We start from the raw sequence: 18779 nt of genomic DNA on the forward strand, positions 1-18779 counted from the left end.
GATCACACTCAGATCAACGGTCCACACTTCGCGACGCTTCAAATCATAACTGCCAGGCACGATCTACGAGGCAAAAGTAACCGTTGAAGAACTGGCGGCCAATTAGCACTACGGCCCCTATAAACCTCCTCGCTTCGTTTCCATCGCTCGAGGCTGGGGGGGCTTGTGTACTATATGTCCAATCGGTCAATCGGCCAAATCCGCCAATCGAACCAGATTTTATAAACTCCGAAAAGCAACGATAAGATCTGTCGGCCAAACGGTCTGGTAAACAAGGGCCCATCGGTCCATCGGTAAAACAGCAGCGATGGACCTCCTAACCTCAAGGACCCATCGGTCCATCGGTAAAACAGCAGCGATGGACCTTCTAACCTCAAGGGCCCATCGGTTCATCGTTAAAACAGCAGCGATGGACCTTCTAACCTTAAGGGCCCATCGGTTCATCGATAAAACAGCAGCGATGGACCTTCTAACCTCAAGGGCCCATCGGTCCATCGGTAAAACAGCAACGATGGACCTTCTAACCTCAAGGACCCATCGGTTCATCGGTGAAACAGCAGTGATGGACCTTCTAACGCACCTGTCGGCTGATCGGTAAAACACAGATCATTAGCTTGTTAAAAACAGAATGTCATTAACCCAGCCAAGCGGCCATCGGTCGCACGGTTAAATAACCTAAGTCATATTAATTAACGTTAAACGAGTCAGTAATCTTCATTAGAAGGTCATTGGGCCGTGATTAAGAAACCCTAATTACAGGCCCATGTCGAAGGCTATAAATAGGGCCCAAAGGTAGGTTGGTGAGAATCTTGATTTCGCATTTATTACAACAGATATATTGATACACCGATCGGCCCTTTACTGACTTAAGCATCGGAGTACTTTAGACAAGTACCCCGATCGTCATCCCAGCCGATCGAGCTAAGGAGTGGATTTCGCTGAAGCTACTGGTGTGGAGAAGGATAGCGCAGGTTGGAGAGGTTCTTTTAGTAGACTTTCGGTCCCTATCCCGAAACAATTCTTAAAATATGTGAATCGTGAGGAACCCCGTAAAATAAGATAAAATCCTATATTTAGTCTAAGTTCTAACATTAAAAAGGTAGTGTAAATTAAGTAAGCATATTAATAATTTAAAAAGGAAATATAAATAATTAAAAACTAAACTCGCATAACTTGTTTTAATATTGTTCTCTTTTAGAATTTAATGACAATATTTTACACTTGAATACTGTTTCATACATATTTTGAACTAAAGTTAGAGTTTGATGTCAAAAGTTCTTGTAATAAGATGGTCTATTAAATATCAAAGAATAGTTATAATAAAAATTTAATAACAAGTAAAAGTAACACTCAAACATGATTAACCTTGTATTAAAATAAAAAAATATGCAGGTTAAAAATAAATTTATTGAACAAAAGGCATTCAAAATGCACCTTCTATACAAAGGAAAGTAATTAATTTTAAAAATATGAAATTAAACTCAGTTTTGACCAAATATTTAGACTTTTAGATTTCTTTTCACCTATGTATCCTGAATCATGTAATAATTGTGATTCAAACTAGAAAAAGAGAGAGAAAAGTCAAATTCAATTTAAACACCAAATCAAACCCATCTTGTTTTTTCTTCTGATTCCAAAGCTTCAGTGTGAACTGTTCAAAAGATCCTTCTCAGATTCAATTCAACAAATCAAAACAAAATGCAAAACTCTAGCGAAAATTCTCCAGCTTCCCCTGGGCCGGTGGACCCGGTGCCGTTCCTCCCACAGAGCCGCCAAGTCGCCCGCCGTGCTCCACTGCGGACGGCGGCGAGGTTCTTCCGGCGCGCGAGCGGGCGGCGCCTTATGCTGGGAGAGGCTTCGGTGCGCGTGCGGGAAGCGGCTGCGGCCGAGGTGGAGGAGCGGCAGAGCGAGTGGGCGTACTCGCGGCCGGTGGTGGCGGTGGACGTCCTGTGGAACACGGCGTTTCTGGTGATCGGCGCGTCGGTGCTGTGGCGGAGCGCTGCGGAGGAGCCGAGCGTTCCTCTCAGGACGTGGATTTTGGGGTATTTGGTGCAGGGCATGGTCCACTCTCTCTGCGTCCTGGTTGAGTTCCGAAGGAGAATGATGAGTGGGAACAATTTCCGTTCCAATGTGCCAAACCATGTTCAATGGAGCTTCAGTTCTGACAGTGACCAAGAGTTTTATTATTACGAATCCTCTCTGCAGGGTGATGAAAACAGGTACCAACTCTTATGATCATTTAATACTTCGGATTGTACACAAAATTTTATCAACAGAACATTTCATCTTTTTATAAATGATTATAGGTAAAGTCCATTGATTAAGCATGTTTGTCTGATTAAAGAAATAATTTAGTTGGACAGTGTACACATTATTACCAAGTGTTTATACACCACATTATATAACTTGTATATATAAAAATATTAGCAGCTGGTAAGTATAATTTAACTACAAATGTACAATATCATGTTATAAGTTGTGTATTATAGTAGTCAATTATAAGGTCTTTCTTGACTATAATTTTTTTTGTTATTGTTGTATTGCAATTTTTAAGTATAAAATGCACAATCTATATTTAGTCAGAGATTCATCGAATTAAATTGTAAAATTGATTGGACTTTAATTGGATTATATCATAATTTTATTTTATTTTTATAGGAAAAAACATACATTTCCTTGGGTCCTTTAGAACACTAGTAGCTCCCTGGGCACATGATGATTTATTATCAATACCATAGTATTTGGTCGTTTATCTTTTGTTAGTTTGCATTTTCCTTTCTTAGTTTAGTGTAGCAAACTATAATATGTTTGGTAAAAAAAGTTTGAAATTTGAGTTAAAGGAAAGATAGGAGAAAAAAAATTGAATTTTATTTCTGTAGATTTTTTTATCTTTTTAATTTTTATATTTTCTTGGATCAAATGAAAGCAAATGCATTGTCATATTTTTTCTTTCTCGTTCGAACATGGGTAATTGGTGAAAACCCGAGATTTGTTCATTTTTTATCTTTGTTTCTTATTTATGGATTATATACTTTTCCCACGTAGATGATTTTCTTTCTAAATATAGAAGAAAAGTGAAAATAATAGGATATATTTATTACCAGACTGGAACAGATGGACCTTTAAATTGTGAAACGGCTACAGTGGATGTCCTGTTTGTCTGTGCAAACTCGTGATGAATTTAATGAGAAATTTGTTTGTGGTTTGAAATAATGCTTTGAAGGACAGTACCATACACGTTATTTCACGAGTGTGTGGTTTTCGCCATCTGAATGTGTAAGAAAGATCATTCTGGACGGTTAGAGTGACAATGAATGAAAGCGGTATAAAGGGAAGAAATTGAAACTAACAAGATTTAGAATCATTCAGTTATGCATTGTTTCATGTCTTGATGCATTTTCATTCTCTACTATCCGTTTCAATTCCTCCAATATAACCGCATCACTAAATTCTGTTCATAAAGAGAGTATCTTTCGGAGAGTAGTTTATCTTTTGTTGTTTACCTTACGCAAGGTTGTAAACTTACTGTTTGTTGTTTTGTCAGCATCATAAAACACATAGAGTCAGCAAATACCATGCTTTCATTCATATGGTGGACTGTTGGAGTCTACTGGGTAACTCTTGGTGGCCAGAGTTTGACAACGGATGCACCTCAACTTTACTGGTTAGTTGGAATTAATCTGTAACAACATATATTGGTTAAATTATACGGATATATAGTTAATACCTTGAAGGATTTAATCATCATGCATGTTGTGTCATGCAGGGTCTGTATCGCATTTCTTTCTTTCGACGTTGTGATTGTACTGATCTGTGTTGCTGTTGCATGCCTTATTGGTATTGCTGTTTGCTGTTGTCTACCATGCATCCTTGCTCTCCTGTACGCAGTCACAGATCAGGTTGTAATGCATTCTGCAACCCATCTTTATATATCATTAAAAAAAAATCTCTTCTGTCCCTTCAGTTCGTAAATCTCTATGATTTCAACAAATTCATCAATGTCGAATCATGGATTTATTTTCAATTTTGTTTCATTCCCTTTTGTGCATTCGTCATATTCTTTTTCTCCAACCTTTAAGTACTTAATTTTGATCTTTGATTGGAAACAGGAAGGGGCAACGAAGGAAGAGATTGACCAGTTGCCAAAATATAAGTTCAGAATAATAAAAGAAGGTGATATTGAAGAATCTTCAAGAGGAATAATGATCGAATCTGAGACTGGGACAGCCACCGAACATGTTGTTGCCTTAGAGGATGCAGTAAGTTCCTACTGTTTTTTAGAATAAAATGATCCTATCCTCCAAATGTTATGATTTGAATACATATCTTTTTGTGTTAAGATTTCTTTCTTCCCCTCACATTCCAGCCTAATTTTAAATTTGTCTCAAAATTTTAGTTATATATACACACACTATGAATTCGCTCATTTTAAATTATTTTTTCTGCTTAAATTTGTTACTTTTTATATTTTCTATTTATTTAAGTTAATTTACATATTTTTATTATGATTTTGTTTCTTTTTGTTTTTTTTAAAAAACATGCAAATTTAGGCATAGTGTTTCTGGATACTTGCTAGCCAGTTATATATTCCTGTAAGCTCTTGCGCATATATATAGATCCTTGCTATATTTTCTTATTCCTTCATAAAAAAAAAATATAAAACAAAATAAAACAAGCATTAATACTTTTTTTTATAGGAATTAAGAGGATTTGCATAAAAGTTACGGACGGATTTAAAATTATTCTTTCCGTATAACATTTGCAAATATCTAAATCGTGTCAAAACAAATATATGTTTAGATTATTATTGTTTAATTGTTGGAAGGAACTCCTCATTTTTTTGGAAAAAGTTGTAGCTTTTAGGTACATTTAGAATACTTAAAACATGAACTAAACTCTTTATATTTTTGGTGTACTGAGTCTATTTGAAATATAAACATATTACTGGTTGAAGTTTGGATATTTTTTATTAAAGCCGTGGCTACCTTTATAATGCTTAGCCTGCTGCACCAGGTAGCTGTATATTTTTGATGGATGGCTTCACACTTTCACTTTCTGAATTTGGAAGAGAAAAATTCATTTTTGCTAAAAAAGAAATCCCACTTCTGACATGAATGATTGTGGTATAATGACAGGAATGCTGTATCTGTCTCTCGCCATATGATGATGGTGCTGAAATCAGAGAACTTCCTTGCAACCACCGTTTTCATTGCGCTTGCATAGACAAATGGCTGCTAATCAATGCTACCTGCCCTCTCTGCAAGCTTGACATTTTGGTTGGCAACCACCATCATGAAGTTTGAACAGGTTCCTTTTTTCATTGCATTGATTAGTAGGAAAACAGAGCACTTTTGACATCGCTCTGTTTTCTGTGCCGTGTATATCTCTCCCCTAATCATGTTGGGAACAGTTTGTTTCCACTTACATGTGTATTAACTATTAAGAACATAAGCCTTCTCACTTAAGCTTATGACATGACCAGATAGACACGATGCCTTATACTAGGAAAATAGTATTTATTGCACAAGGTTTCACACCTGTTCTGTATAACTGTATATCTTGCGATGCCAAGGTCGTGGAGGCTTGAATGAGAATATCCAAATCCGTGTACATTGTTGGATTGGACCTACGATTTCTGTACAGCAAAAATAAAATTTATTGTGATTTCCATGCGATTGTTTTTTTGTTGTTGTTTTACTCCTTCGAAGTCTTCAAGATAAAATATGATGATTACTACATTTTTTTTTCATGCATGGTTATTAGTGGCTGTAATGCTGAAATCTCTCTATTGATGGGTTTCTAATATCCATCTCTTTTTTGTGTGAGATCTTCTAGCTTCCTCCTATTTGGGAGCGATGTTACCTTCATATATTTTGTTTGCTTGAGAAGATAGAAATATGTAACATGAAAATAAATGGGTTAAATATGTTTTTGGTCCCTCAAGTATTAGTAAATTTTGGAATTAGTCCCTCATCAAAATTTTATACCAATTTAGTCCTTCATCTTTTAAAATGCGTGAATTTAGTCCTTTTAACCAAATTTTGTTAAGTTTATTTGACGTTTCAAGCGTATTTCATGATAGTATTTAAGTTAACATTGAAACAAAAATGTGTCAAACAATATAAATAATTTAAATACTATCATGAAATGCGTTTGAAACGTCAAAAAAACTTAACAAAATTTAGTTAAAAGGACTAAATTCTCGCATTTTGAAAGATGAAGGACTAAATTGGTCAAAAGTTTTGAAGAGGGACTAATTCCAATTTTCACTGAAACTTGAGGGTCCAAAAACAATTTAACCCAAAATAAATTGGTAGAGTATATGAGAGAACTGAAAAGTAGGGTAAAATTAAGAGATGATTGGTTGAAAAAGAAAAGAGAAAAGGTGAGAAAAAGAGAGATAAATAAAAGTTGGCGACATATAGTATAAAGGTCGTAATATTTGTTTAAATTATTTTTCTTCTTTATTTTACACCAAACACCTATATTAATTCTATCCTTATTCAGCATCTCATTTTTTTCAACCAAATGCACCGTTAAAATCAGTCTCTATGAATGATGAAATCTTGTGGAAGTTGAGATCTCTTGCCATGGTTTTGCCCTACTTCTCCCAAAAGATAGAATTCCTTCAAGCTCCATAAAGGAAAATTGTTATGTTGTCCTTTTGCATGTTTAAGTTGTGGCTTGATAATTGTTTTACTAAGCACGGTGTAAAGAGTATATCATATAATGTTCAATCCATTGACGGGGCATGTGTAAGGGTGGATATCTATAGTTTGAATAATAACATAACACATACACGGTCTTGAATCTAGAGTAACTAAATTGAGTTCAATCATACTCAACTAGTTCACAAGTACGTACTTACGTGGCTTGACTTGAAGAGTATATACCTCAAACCTAAATTATGGAAGGTACAATCTATTAACTCTCATTATTTTTTTATATCTCAATTTTTAAGTACTCATCTTACACTTCACTTATTTCTCTTTTAATTTGATCATATTACTTACTAATTTCTTTTGTGTGCTCAAAATAACATGTGTTAGAAGTAGAAGACGATACGAAGAACATACACAAAAATTTTAAAACCTGTCTTTTTCTCAACAAACATTGACTGTTTTTTTTTTTGGTACATTATAAACTCATTCATCCGTGTATAGTTAAAGAGACTATTGACACCCGAAATACAGAGGTGAACAAACTAGTAAAATACTTTACCACTTCTACAACTAGTGTCAGAAACTAAACCATTGTCAATAAGCTTAAATTACCAACTAAACACTTTAACCTAATCAAGAAGAAAACAAAAACATTCATCTTGGAATATTGAGAGGGAAATTCCAGAAAACAGGAACCCCAGTAACAGTTCGTGCAGCATCATTCTCACCCATTGTCACTTGCATCCCAAACTCTCTCCAATTCTTTTCAATCTCCACCATCGAACACGAAGATTCACGCTCCTGTGGTGCCTTCACCACCCTCACTGAGAAATTGATGACCCCATTTCTCTTACCTTTCTCATCCCAAAGCCTATAACTCAAAAACTGCAAGCTAGTTTCTGAAACAAACTCAGAAACCGCTATTCGTGCTGCTCCCAAACTTTTAAAACCCAGCCATGTTTTGCATTGCACCTCTAACGTGATGCTGTTGACTCCATCAACCAAGAACTTCTCGTTCCATGAAGGGTTGTTTCTCCCACCCTCTTCTTCTGTCCTCGTTGTGAAGAATTTGGTGCATGATTGCGTGTGAACAACAACGTATGTGTCTTTTTCTATTGGTTTTCCGTTCATGCAAAGGTTTTCGGCTGATATAATCGTGATCTCCATGGTGTGAGTGAGGAATGCAAGTATCTATGGGATTTAGATTTTACAGAGACAGAAAATGAAAAAGATTAAGATAGAAGGACCATGATGTCTGAGACATGAAACGTGTGCTTGCTTTCTTGTCCTTTAGAAATGGCTTCGTAATATAATTTAATAATATTGGTGCTTGTTTGGTCTATAGAGAAATTTTAAAGAAGATAGAAATTTGTATGCAGATACCAATATCCTTCTTTACAATAGTCAAGAAATTCCACTGTTGGATTAGACTTATAAGTAAGTTCTACAGAGATCAAATTAGAATATATAACTAAATATAAATCTTATCTTAAAAGTCAATTTTGTAAAAATAATTTATATTTAAAATTCAATTTTTAATATAATATTATAGTTATATATTAGAATTTATTCTACCAAAATTTATTATTTGTTGGATTCATTGTTTCATCCGCTATCAGTCTGTTCATTAATATTTAGTCTCACGTCTGACATGTATATACATCAGAGTGATAACAGTGTGTTGAAATTTTTACATGGAATAGAGATAAAAAAAAGTTTATAATATATAATAGATGTAAACTTCATCTTACAAATCAATTTTATAAAATTGAGTTAAATTTAAAATTTAATTCTAAATAAAGAAATTGAATATAAATAAGAAAGAATAATACAACACAGCAGTCTTGTATAAACAAAATAATAGCGATGGATAAGACATTAACAAACTCGAAAATTCTGAGAAGATTGAATATGATATATATATAAATTTCAAAGAAGGAGGTGCAGCTATTTTTGAACTGTACGTATTTGATGGAGAGCTTGCTTTCTCTGTCTGTCACTGTTTTGGAGGAAATTAGAAGAAAAAGCAAAAGTTGGAAAGTAAATTTCAGTGGGAATGGTCCTGTTCCACTGAGTATAACGGAAGATTAAATGAATCTTTACTTTTCTGCACAAAAGTTGTTAGAATTTGGAGATTTTCTACAAAGCAATTTCATTCTTCTCTGTGTGCGTCTCAGTGGACAAGTTTATCACGGTGATTTAAAATTCTAAAGATATGATATTTAGTGAGAATAAAGAAATTTCAGAGTTTTTTTAACACAACAAGTAAATTAGATTACATTTGTAAACAAAGTTTCATTCCTGCTTGAAAACAAAATGTTTAGCTTAACGTGCAAGACAATGGAGAAACTTGTAACTCTTCCTTTTGCTTTTCTTTGCTGTGAGCGAAAACGTGGGGAAAAGTTATAACCAGAAAAGGAGAAGCGTGGTTAAATAGACAAGAATAATGTGTTACAAAATATTTATATAAGGACAAGGAGAATGTTACACTGAGTTTGATTCATCAAACTTTTCTAAGAGAGAACACAGATAAATTTTATTATAAATTAAAGTTTTTAAGTTATAAATGGATTACCTCATAAAAAATTTATAAATTACTTTTTGAAAAATTATTTTACTTTGTACATAAATTAATTTTGAATAGTACATAAAAATTTTATTTCAACAAAAGCTAACATTAATTACAACTAAAATTGTTCATAAAAGATTTTTTTTTATTTAACATTTAAATTATACATATTAATTTATTTGTTTGATTAAACTGCTTCCAACTGAGTGAGAAAAAAACATCATCATTTGGAAATATGCGCCTAACAATACCGAAATTTGATATTTGTCATATCAGTTATTATTTTATCGCGACAATGAGTACGTTTTCTGAATTGTCTTCATCTTAAGAAAAGTACTCTCTTCCATTATTTTCTTTTATGTTCTGCCTTATTTTTTTCTCTGGCTATTCTTATTCCACATAATCACCACTTTTATCTCTATGTTAGGGTCTATCCAAGTTATTTACCATATTTCCTAAATGTTAAATGTTCATGAACTTATAATCAACTCTAACGTTCTTCTTCTGAAGATCTCTGAGATTACCACGTCTACATTTCATTTAAAGTTTGGGAACTTTTAATGGAAATGGAGTTCTAGATAAATTTGATAATTTTAAAATTATAAAAATATAAATTATATAATTATAAAATTATAAAATAATAAAATAATAGATAACACGTGACGATAATAAAGTAAGATGATATGACAAGATAATAACTACATTAGTAAGTTAACATAAAAAGTTAAAACGGAAACTCAATTCAAAAAATTAAATTGATTGACTACTCAATGTACCACCAAACTTTAAACCTATAATTTTTATACCATTTACGATTCACTTTTATCTCTATGATTTTTTATCTTTTCTTATCATACATGTTGTTTAACATTTTATTCCTTTACTTTTCCTTTTTTTTTCACTTTCCTTCCACGACAACTAATTTACACAAAAAGAGAATGAATACTTATGTTGTGTTTGGAAGAGATAATCTAAGAGAGTAATTCATGTATTTAGAGAACTTGAAATTCTTTGAAGTAAAATGACTTGTTTGGATAAGAAAATTGCAATTGACAATTTTTTAGAAGGTATTTCAAATAACTAAAATGATAGAATTTGAAATTCACTCAAAAAATAAGGAAATTGAAATTCCACAAGTTGTGAATTCCTCATTGGTTAGGATGAAAAATGTCCACAAGTCCAAAAAGTCGGCTCATCTCAATTTTTAGCTCAGGCTAAATCATTTACATCAACCCGACCCGACTTGACTCTACTACGAGCCCAGCCAGACTTGACCTTCGATCAAAGCCAAAGGTCGAGTCGACTAGGCCAGAGCCTATGGTTAAGCAGAATGGACCAGAACTGAAGGTTGAGCTGAGTCGACTCGAGACGAATATCGAGTCGAACTGTCTTAGGTCGAAATTCAAGTCGAGCCACTCTGGGCCGAAGGCTGAGCCAAAACGTCTTAAGTCAGAGGTTGAACTGACTCGGTCGGACTAAAGTCGAAACAAGTTGTTTTGGATCGAAGGTCGAGCTAACACAACTCGGGTTTAAAGATGAAATTGAGTTTGGTTTAAAATAGAAATTAAATTTGTTTTATCCAAAAAAAAAATTAAAATATAATATATTCTAATTACTCCATCCAAATAAACTGTTTAAAAACTAAAAATAATTCAATTGTATGTAATTCAATTACTATGTATTTCAGTTAACGTTGATCTATTTATATAGTTTATCGTTATATATTCTTCACATTACATCCTAAATAAATTGGAGATAACTATATATATATATATATATATATATATATATATATACTTGTACTTTTTAATTAATTTATCTTAAATTATTTTATATTTTAAAATAAAAAATATTATTTTATTAATATTAAATAAATGTTGAGCAGAAAAAATAGTGTTCGTATATCATCATCTCTCACAACTACCCCTTTAAGTGAATAATACTAAAAAACAAAATTTTTTGACTGTAATGGTTAGAAGTGGACTTTAAGCCTAACTTCACAAAATTGGTTTGTATATATCTCGTGCGTGAGACTAGAAATGAATGAATGGTCTATTAGCGGCCCGATATCGAGTGAAATAGAATGTCTAAGAAAGTTCCTATAATAGACTTTAATTTTTTTTAAACAATGGTTCTCATACTATGTTATAAAATGAATTTTAAGTCTAGCTCAATCTCAAAACAAAATCGACTTGTAAAGTGAAGTTTGTATCTCACTTATATAATTATAAAGTTATCTTATTTTTAGGAACTTCTAACAGTAATATTTAATAAATTTTTAAAAGATATATATGGAGTAAATATTTATATCTAATCGTTCACGAAAACTTAGTATAAATCTAGAATAAAGTGTACACAATATATTAGCATATAATAATAATAATATTAATAAGATATAATAATATCACTATAAATGCCGCAATAGACGAAAGAACCGTGTCATGGACGAGTTACGTGATTAAGTAGATAACGGCTCTCTGGTGCATGCGAAAATAATATAGTATTAAATTTATGTGATTAAATTAAATTTAAATATATTTTCTAATATAGTATTAGTAAAGTTTTTTAAACATAGTGAGCCACCTGCTAAAAGGGAAAGAAAGAAAAGTGTAAGAAAGGTATAATGAATTAAAACAAAATAGAAAAAAATTGTGAAAAACATTTTAAGACATTCCCCCATTAGTGTTAACCTCGTTCCTTGTGCTCCAAAAGCCAAAATATTTAATTGGTAAAAAAGGAGAATAGTTACTCTCTTCGCAATCTCTGTATTTCTCATTTATCAAATTTATGAAAAGGCCTAATACGATTTCTATTTCCCATTTTTTAACTTTTTTTTCTTGTCACGACTCCTTTTGAAGCCCCCTTCATCATTTTCTCGACTTTTTCCTCTTCTTTTTTAATTTAAAATTTTCTTTTGTTTCGGCTCATCCTTAAATTAATTCTTCATGGTCCATTATCACAGAAGTGAGTTATTATGAAGTATTAACTCTGAAGTCACAGAGCTAAAACAAACATGTTGTTTCTTTTATAGGAAATGCTAAAGTTATTAGGAAAGTAAAAATATATATGTATTATTACTTTTCATATTTGATGTGTAATTTATAATGTGAAACAATATATTGCAAATTTGAATGAAAAAGAAAGATAAAAATGTAATGGTATTGTGAAATAATGGTGTGTAGTTGTTTTAACCGAATGAATAATTGATTTTTTCCATTTTTTTTTCCATTTCCCTGTACACAAAAATGGAAGTATATCACAAGTCTATTATATTATTATTATTATTTTTATTATTATAATAGATAATTTATTATTATTTCTTTTAATTTTATCTTCAATATCTTAGTAAGATAAATGAATAATTCATTGATTGCTTGTTTCTTTTATCCTTCTGTTAATTTATTACTCATTTTTTTATTTTAAATCTTAAAATATTTTGTACAATGAAGATTTGTGTAATTAAAAAATAACTATTCAAATAAACGAAATTAAGAACAAAAAAAAATTATCTAATAAATTAAGAATTTAGACAATTTAATTTCAGAAAATTAATAATTACCTTTTTTAAAATGCAATACATATAAAAAATAAAACAAAAGAAAATATGTGTACTTAAAATTATAATAAATCAAAAATATGTAGGATATTTAAATAACCTTAATAAATATAGAATGAGTGAAACAATTGAAAAATAATAAAATGAAAAAAAAAAAAATCCTCCTTCTAACTTCCGTTCATTTGGAGGATTCCATCAATCTTTTCTGCCTGCCTACAATTTTTGTCGGCCCAGATCATAAAGTTAAAAGAAAATTCTATTATTATTGAATTTATTTCACAAAAGTGGCTTTAAATTAAAGTTCAGTGACCCATTTTTCTTTGTTTATTATGATGAAGGAACGTAAGGATCTGCGCCATAAACTAATGAGTATGAACTCACTTTGTTAGGGTTTTTGTTAGATTATCTTTGGTATCGAAGAATGTGATGCTCGACAAAACCTATATATGCCTTTTATTCTGGAATAAAAGAATATATATATTTCTTTAACATGACAAAGTATTTTGTTTGTCTGAAAATACACCAATATTTTACTGTTTAAGGTTTTTGATAAAGCCTTTTAATCAAAATTATTATTTAAGTAGCCTTTCAATCAAAATCTGTTGTCGATAGAGTTGTTTAAGGATAATTCATATTGATAAGCAGTGAAGTAATTTTTGTTTACCATTTTTATTCGTCATGTTGAAGTATTGCAATACATTTCTAAATAATTTACTGGTTTACATGTATTTAAATATAAGTAGCACCCGTATAGTTCATGAAAAAATCTCTTAAAAAATGAATGTATTATACTATATATATCATGAATGATAAGTCACCATCAATTCATACAAAAAACCTTCAACTAATAAAGAAAAACTATATAATAAATAATTCCAATTTGATTTTTACTACGGAGAAGAAAGTTAGATGTGTGTAGATATAAATAGGATAACATTTACGCTTATCATTAAGAGGACCATTTCTCTGTATTTAATTGAAAGTGATTATGCAGTACTTTTTTTTATATCACACTTTCACCATAATGGACATATTTGTAAAGAGATATATTAGTAAAAGAACTAAACTTAACAGAGAAATTCAATAATCCAAAACATTAAAGCAATAAATAATAGGTTTTGTGATTTTTTTTATATATTACTCAATGTTTTGACCCTAAATAGGTTAAGATTTAGGATCACTAGGGTGAATGATATCACCACTTTTGAAGTATTGTTTGTTTTGAGTCTTTAACTTATAATATTTTTGTTTTTAAAAGATGTTTCAAAGAGTTGAAGAAGAAATCCATATTTGAACCGTTTACAATCTTGATTCCTATGATATGTTGAGTATATTGGAACAAGTTCCTAGTAGAGATCTAAGCATCTTAGTGGAGGTTAAGAAAACAAGGTCTTGTAGTTATAATCTTGTTTCTGTTCCTACATGCGCTGTTAATGTTTCGATCTCAAATTTTGAAGGAAAATGATTTTTTAACTACTAAATTTTGACAACTTTCTCTTACAACCTTAGGTGACATGTTTTAAATGGTTCTTTATTTTTTCATTCTTAATATTTCAAAATCACTTAGAAGATGACACATCATGTTCTAATAGAAAATTGTCAAAATTTAGTAGTCAAAATATCATAAATTTTTGAAAAAATATCACTAGAGTCAATCAACACATTTGAGCTATTATCCGTTTTGGAGTCTGCAACTTTTTTATAATTTCATTTTTAAAAGGCATTTCAAAGAGGTGAAAGAGAAAAAAAATTTAAACTATTATCGAAGTCTCAAATATATATTTGTCTCATAATACTTAAAAGTCTGGTTAAAGATAATTTAAATGCATCTTTTTTCTCCAATCCTTTATTTATCTTTTAAGAACAAAACTCTAAAAATATTTTAGATTGGAAACTTAACTAAAGTGATTTATATATAATATATATATATATTTATATATTTTGTAGTTAGAGGTCATAACTTGGTGTCACCATAAGTGGGAATTCTTTCTACCTGTCAGCAGAGCAGACTGTGGTTGCCTATGACGTGCAGTGCAGGTAACGAAATTTGATTCCAGTTCTTTCGATTCGCTTCACTTCAATACTTATATGTGAACGCAGAAACGTAATTGATCTGCAACTATAGAATAAATCCTACGGTTAAGTTTTGTCCCCTTTGGATTTTTCTCATCCTTATTGTAATTTGCTTTTATAAGTTAGTCAATGAATTTTATTTTTATATAACTTCTCTAAATTCTTAATTTTTATTCTGTATAGTTAATTTTAACTTATATATAAGCTTTTGTTACTTTTAAAAAATTTAAAGAAATGTTTTTCCAAATATGCTCTTAATACATATTCAGAATAAAATTTATAAATTAAAGTTTAGATAATAAAATTAGGTTTAACATGCTGACCTCGACCATGTGTGGATTCTGAAAAATTGAGTTTCTAACTAAGCATACCACACAAAATTATAAGATCAATCTCGAAACTATATTTAAAACTACTTAAACTGAGAAATGAATGTTGTCTTAATTAGTTACTTGCAAAAGTGTTCTTCTGCATCAAATCTTGTTTAAAAACAGGGTTTGGATTTTTTTTCGTAAACTCCTTGTAAAACTTACATTTTAGTCAAATATAAATTTGCAGACGATTTTGGTAAAATAATCTCATCTTATTCACTCGGTTAATTAATTTTGATATTTAGTTGAATCAATAGATTTTAGTATTATAAGTTAATTATTTATTTACACAAATAATCTGAGTGCCTTAATCAAGGTAAAACAGTTGAGAATGTTTGGTTCGACATTTCTTAAATCAGTCATACATCAAACCATTTCCAACAACGTTGGCAGAAGAAGAACACAGCATGTCCCGTTCCCTAACCCTAACAGAGAACTTAATCACCCCACTGCGCCTCCCTTCCCAATCCCTCAACCCGTAACTCAGAATCTGCAGGTTCTGCTCCGGCGCCGCCGCCCTGAGAACCTCGGTTATGTCTATCCTCGCTATCCCAACGTCCTTCATGCTCGGCGCGTTCTTGCACTTCACTGTCAGCGTGATGGACCTCGCCTGCGCCGGTACGTCCACCTCTAGCTTCTCGTTCCATGACGGGTTGCCGCTGCCATCGCTGGTGGTTTCCACCGTGGCTATGCCGGTTGCGTAGCTGGCGATGGAGTCCGCTCGCACCACCACGTAGAGGCTCTGAGCGGCGTGCCTCCAGTTGGCGTGGAGGTCCTCCACCGATAGAACAGTGAGGTCTAGGGTTCTCTTCAGAGAGTCGTGTGGTCCGGGTTTTGAGTCCATGGGAGAAGGTTGGAGAGAATAGGGTTAAAACTTGGTGTGGGTTTTGCTAATGGAGAAAGAAAGGGAATGGAGTGATACATGTACTTTATAACAAAGTTTCTTATTTTATTTATTTTTAATTTTTCATCGCTATGAATAAATTAAAGGAAAATGAGGTTTTGACAAAAAAATATTTTGACAAAGTTGACAAACTTTCTATAAATAGGATTAAAGTAGATTAAATTTTTATTTTTTAATTAAAAAGAAGTAATAAAAGTAGTACTTTTTTACTTTATTTGGTAGTTTGTCAAATTTTTTTTTTAATCTGTCATTTCCCTAAATTAAATAATAAGAATATATTTGATGTTTCTTAAATTTTAAAAAGATAGAGCCAAACTCTTTTCCAAATCTTACCGCGAAAAGTAAATTAAAGCAATCTATATTCTTTATTAATTATACCAGTGACATCTATACATGTTGTCGATTTTTCATCTTTATCATAAAAAAATCTTAAAATTATAATTATAAAAATAAAATATAAATAATTTTTATAATTTTACTATAAATAGTTGTCATTGGTATTGTTATATCGTCCAGAGATAAAGTCAATTTATAACATATGAACAGAGATAAACTTCATATTACAAGTTGATTTTGTACAATTGAAAATTATGCTTTAAGTTCAGTTTCTAATATGGTACCTACCTGAGTTTGGTTATAGTCTATCAAAATTTGATGCTTGTTGATTTTGTTATCAAATCACCATTAATGTTTAATCGTAGTACTTAAAATTTGTATATATATATCTTGACGTAAGGGATATCCTGCAAATTTCACTTTATAAACTAATTTTATAAGGTTAAGTTAGATTTAAAATTCATTTCTTAACATTTTTTATTTTTTATTTTTTATGTATTTGTATGTAATAATTATTTCAATGTCTCTTAAAATATAAAATTGATAAAATAGTTATGTATTTAAAAACTATTTATTTGTTGAAAAATAAAATTAAAAAAAATGTAAAGCAAAAGAGTAAATTATTTCGAATAAGAAAAAGCTACGTGTCAATCTATTTATACTATACTACAAAATAAAGAAATTTTAATGTAATAGATGTGAAACATGAAGTACATAACAAGAAAAGGAACCTGAAGGCATCCACCTATTTATACTATACTAAAAGATAAAGAAATTTTAAGGCAAATTTGAAACATGAAATACATAACAGGAATAGGAATCTGAATACATCCACCTCTCCAAAAACATTAAGAAATTCATTTTAATAGAAAATACATATTCTCTAATCATGAAAACATATTTCATTCACTAACATTAATAAAAACAATAATCAATAATAACAAGTATATATTTAAGAGAATCAATTTATGGTTGTTAGAATAATGTTTAGTCTTGAGATCTGTATACATGATGAATTGATTGAAAATCTCATTTATAAATCAGTAAAATTGAATTAGATTTAAAATTCACATTTTAATAATATTTATTTATTGTGTTGTAATAATTATTTAAATTTTAAAAATAATTAAGTTTAAAAAGATGATCAAATTAAAGAATGATTAAATTTAAAAAAATATCACTCAAAAAATAAAATTGATAAAATAGCTATGTTAATTTAAAAATTATTTATTTATTTATTAAAAATAAAATAAAATGTAAACCAAAAGAGTAAACTCTTTTTATATAATGATATTAGGAAAAACTATGTGTCAACTTATTTATATACTAAAAGATAAAGAAATCTTAATGCAATGTGAAACATGAAATACATAACAGGAAAAGGAATCTGAATGCATTCACCGTCCAAAAACATCAAGAAATTCATTTTTGTAGAAAACACATTTATCAAAAGTATTCTCTAATCATGAAAACACATTTCTTTCACTAACATTAATAAATTTTTTTATCAATAATAACAAATATATATTTAAGAGAATCAATTGAGCTCCATTTAAAAAATTTTAAAAGTACAATAAAAATTTATTTGAAATCATTAATTATAGAACTTCTCTATTCTTATATATTTTAAAGTGTTGGATTATCAATAAAAAGTTTTTTTGTATTCATATTTTGTTTTCAATTTTATCTTTTAAGGGATCATCTTTTGAAATTTAATTATTTTTATAAAATTTAATTATTTTTTAAATTAAATAAAAAATATCTACAAAATAAATTAAAAAATATATACAATTAAATTAAAAAAATATTTATATTTAATTTTACAATAATAATTTCATTATTTTTTGTTATTATAGAAAAAATTGAATATATATATATATATATATATATATATATATATATATATATATATATATATATATATATATATATACCCACTATTATTAAAATGGATCTTATATACATTTTTTCAAATTAAGAATAGAAATCTTTAATTTCAACCTAAAAACTAAGAAAAACCCTAAATATCGATGACATAATCACACTAATAACTACTTTACATGGTTCTTTACAAACCCCAGCTTGTTTGTAGAAACATAGAAACACCTCTTATAAGAATCAGGTTCTCCAACCTATATTAGGTTTACATTGGTTCTTAAATTAAAAATAAGATATAGAATAAATTTTGATATCCAATAAATGTTTACACCTATTTTTTATATATTATTTTATTTTTATATGTTTTCACACTCCATTTTTTCTCTTACTTTTTAGGAATAATATGATTATTAAAAAGTTAAAATTTTAT

General features: G+C 30.1%; 3 protein-coding genes across 3 annotated transcripts; 1 reads left to right on the top strand and 2 right to left on the bottom strand.

The window, feature by feature from the left end:
* The first annotated feature begins 1546 nt into the window (after positions 1 to 1546).
* On the top strand, positions 1547 to 5675 carry LOC114183449 (E3 ubiquitin-protein ligase At1g63170-like). The gene is made up of 5 exons (XM_028070471.1): positions 1547 to 2219; positions 3545 to 3664; positions 3767 to 3899; positions 4110 to 4259; positions 5136 to 5675. The coding sequence occupies exons 1-5, from the start codon at positions 1699 to 1701 to the stop codon at positions 5301 to 5303; spliced, it is 1092 nt and encodes a 363-aa protein (XP_027926272.1). The 5' UTR covers positions 1547 to 1698; the 3' UTR covers positions 5304 to 5675.
* Positions 5676 to 7073: 1398 nt separating this feature from the next.
* On the bottom strand, positions 7074 to 8093 carry LOC114185795 (BON1-associated protein 1-like). The gene has a single exon (XM_028073713.1). It carries the CDS (start codon positions 7827 to 7829, stop codon positions 7317 to 7319), a length of 513 nt encoding a protein of 170 aa, XP_027929514.1. The 5' UTR covers positions 7830 to 8093; the 3' UTR covers positions 7074 to 7316.
* A 7493-nt stretch (positions 8094 to 15586) lies between these two features.
* On the bottom strand, positions 15587 to 16075 carry LOC114183176. Its single transcript, XM_028070099.1, has one exon. It carries the CDS (start codon positions 16073 to 16075, stop codon positions 15587 to 15589), a length of 489 nt encoding a protein of 162 aa, XP_027925900.1.
* Between the last annotated feature and the right edge of the window lie 2704 nt (positions 16076 to 18779).

Source organism: Vigna unguiculata, chromosome 5 (genome assembly GCF_004118075.2).
Source record: "Vigna unguiculata cultivar IT97K-499-35 chromosome 5, ASM411807v1, whole genome shotgun sequence".
NCBI classification, from domain to species: domain Eukaryota; kingdom Viridiplantae; phylum Streptophyta; class Magnoliopsida; order Fabales; family Fabaceae; genus Vigna; species Vigna unguiculata.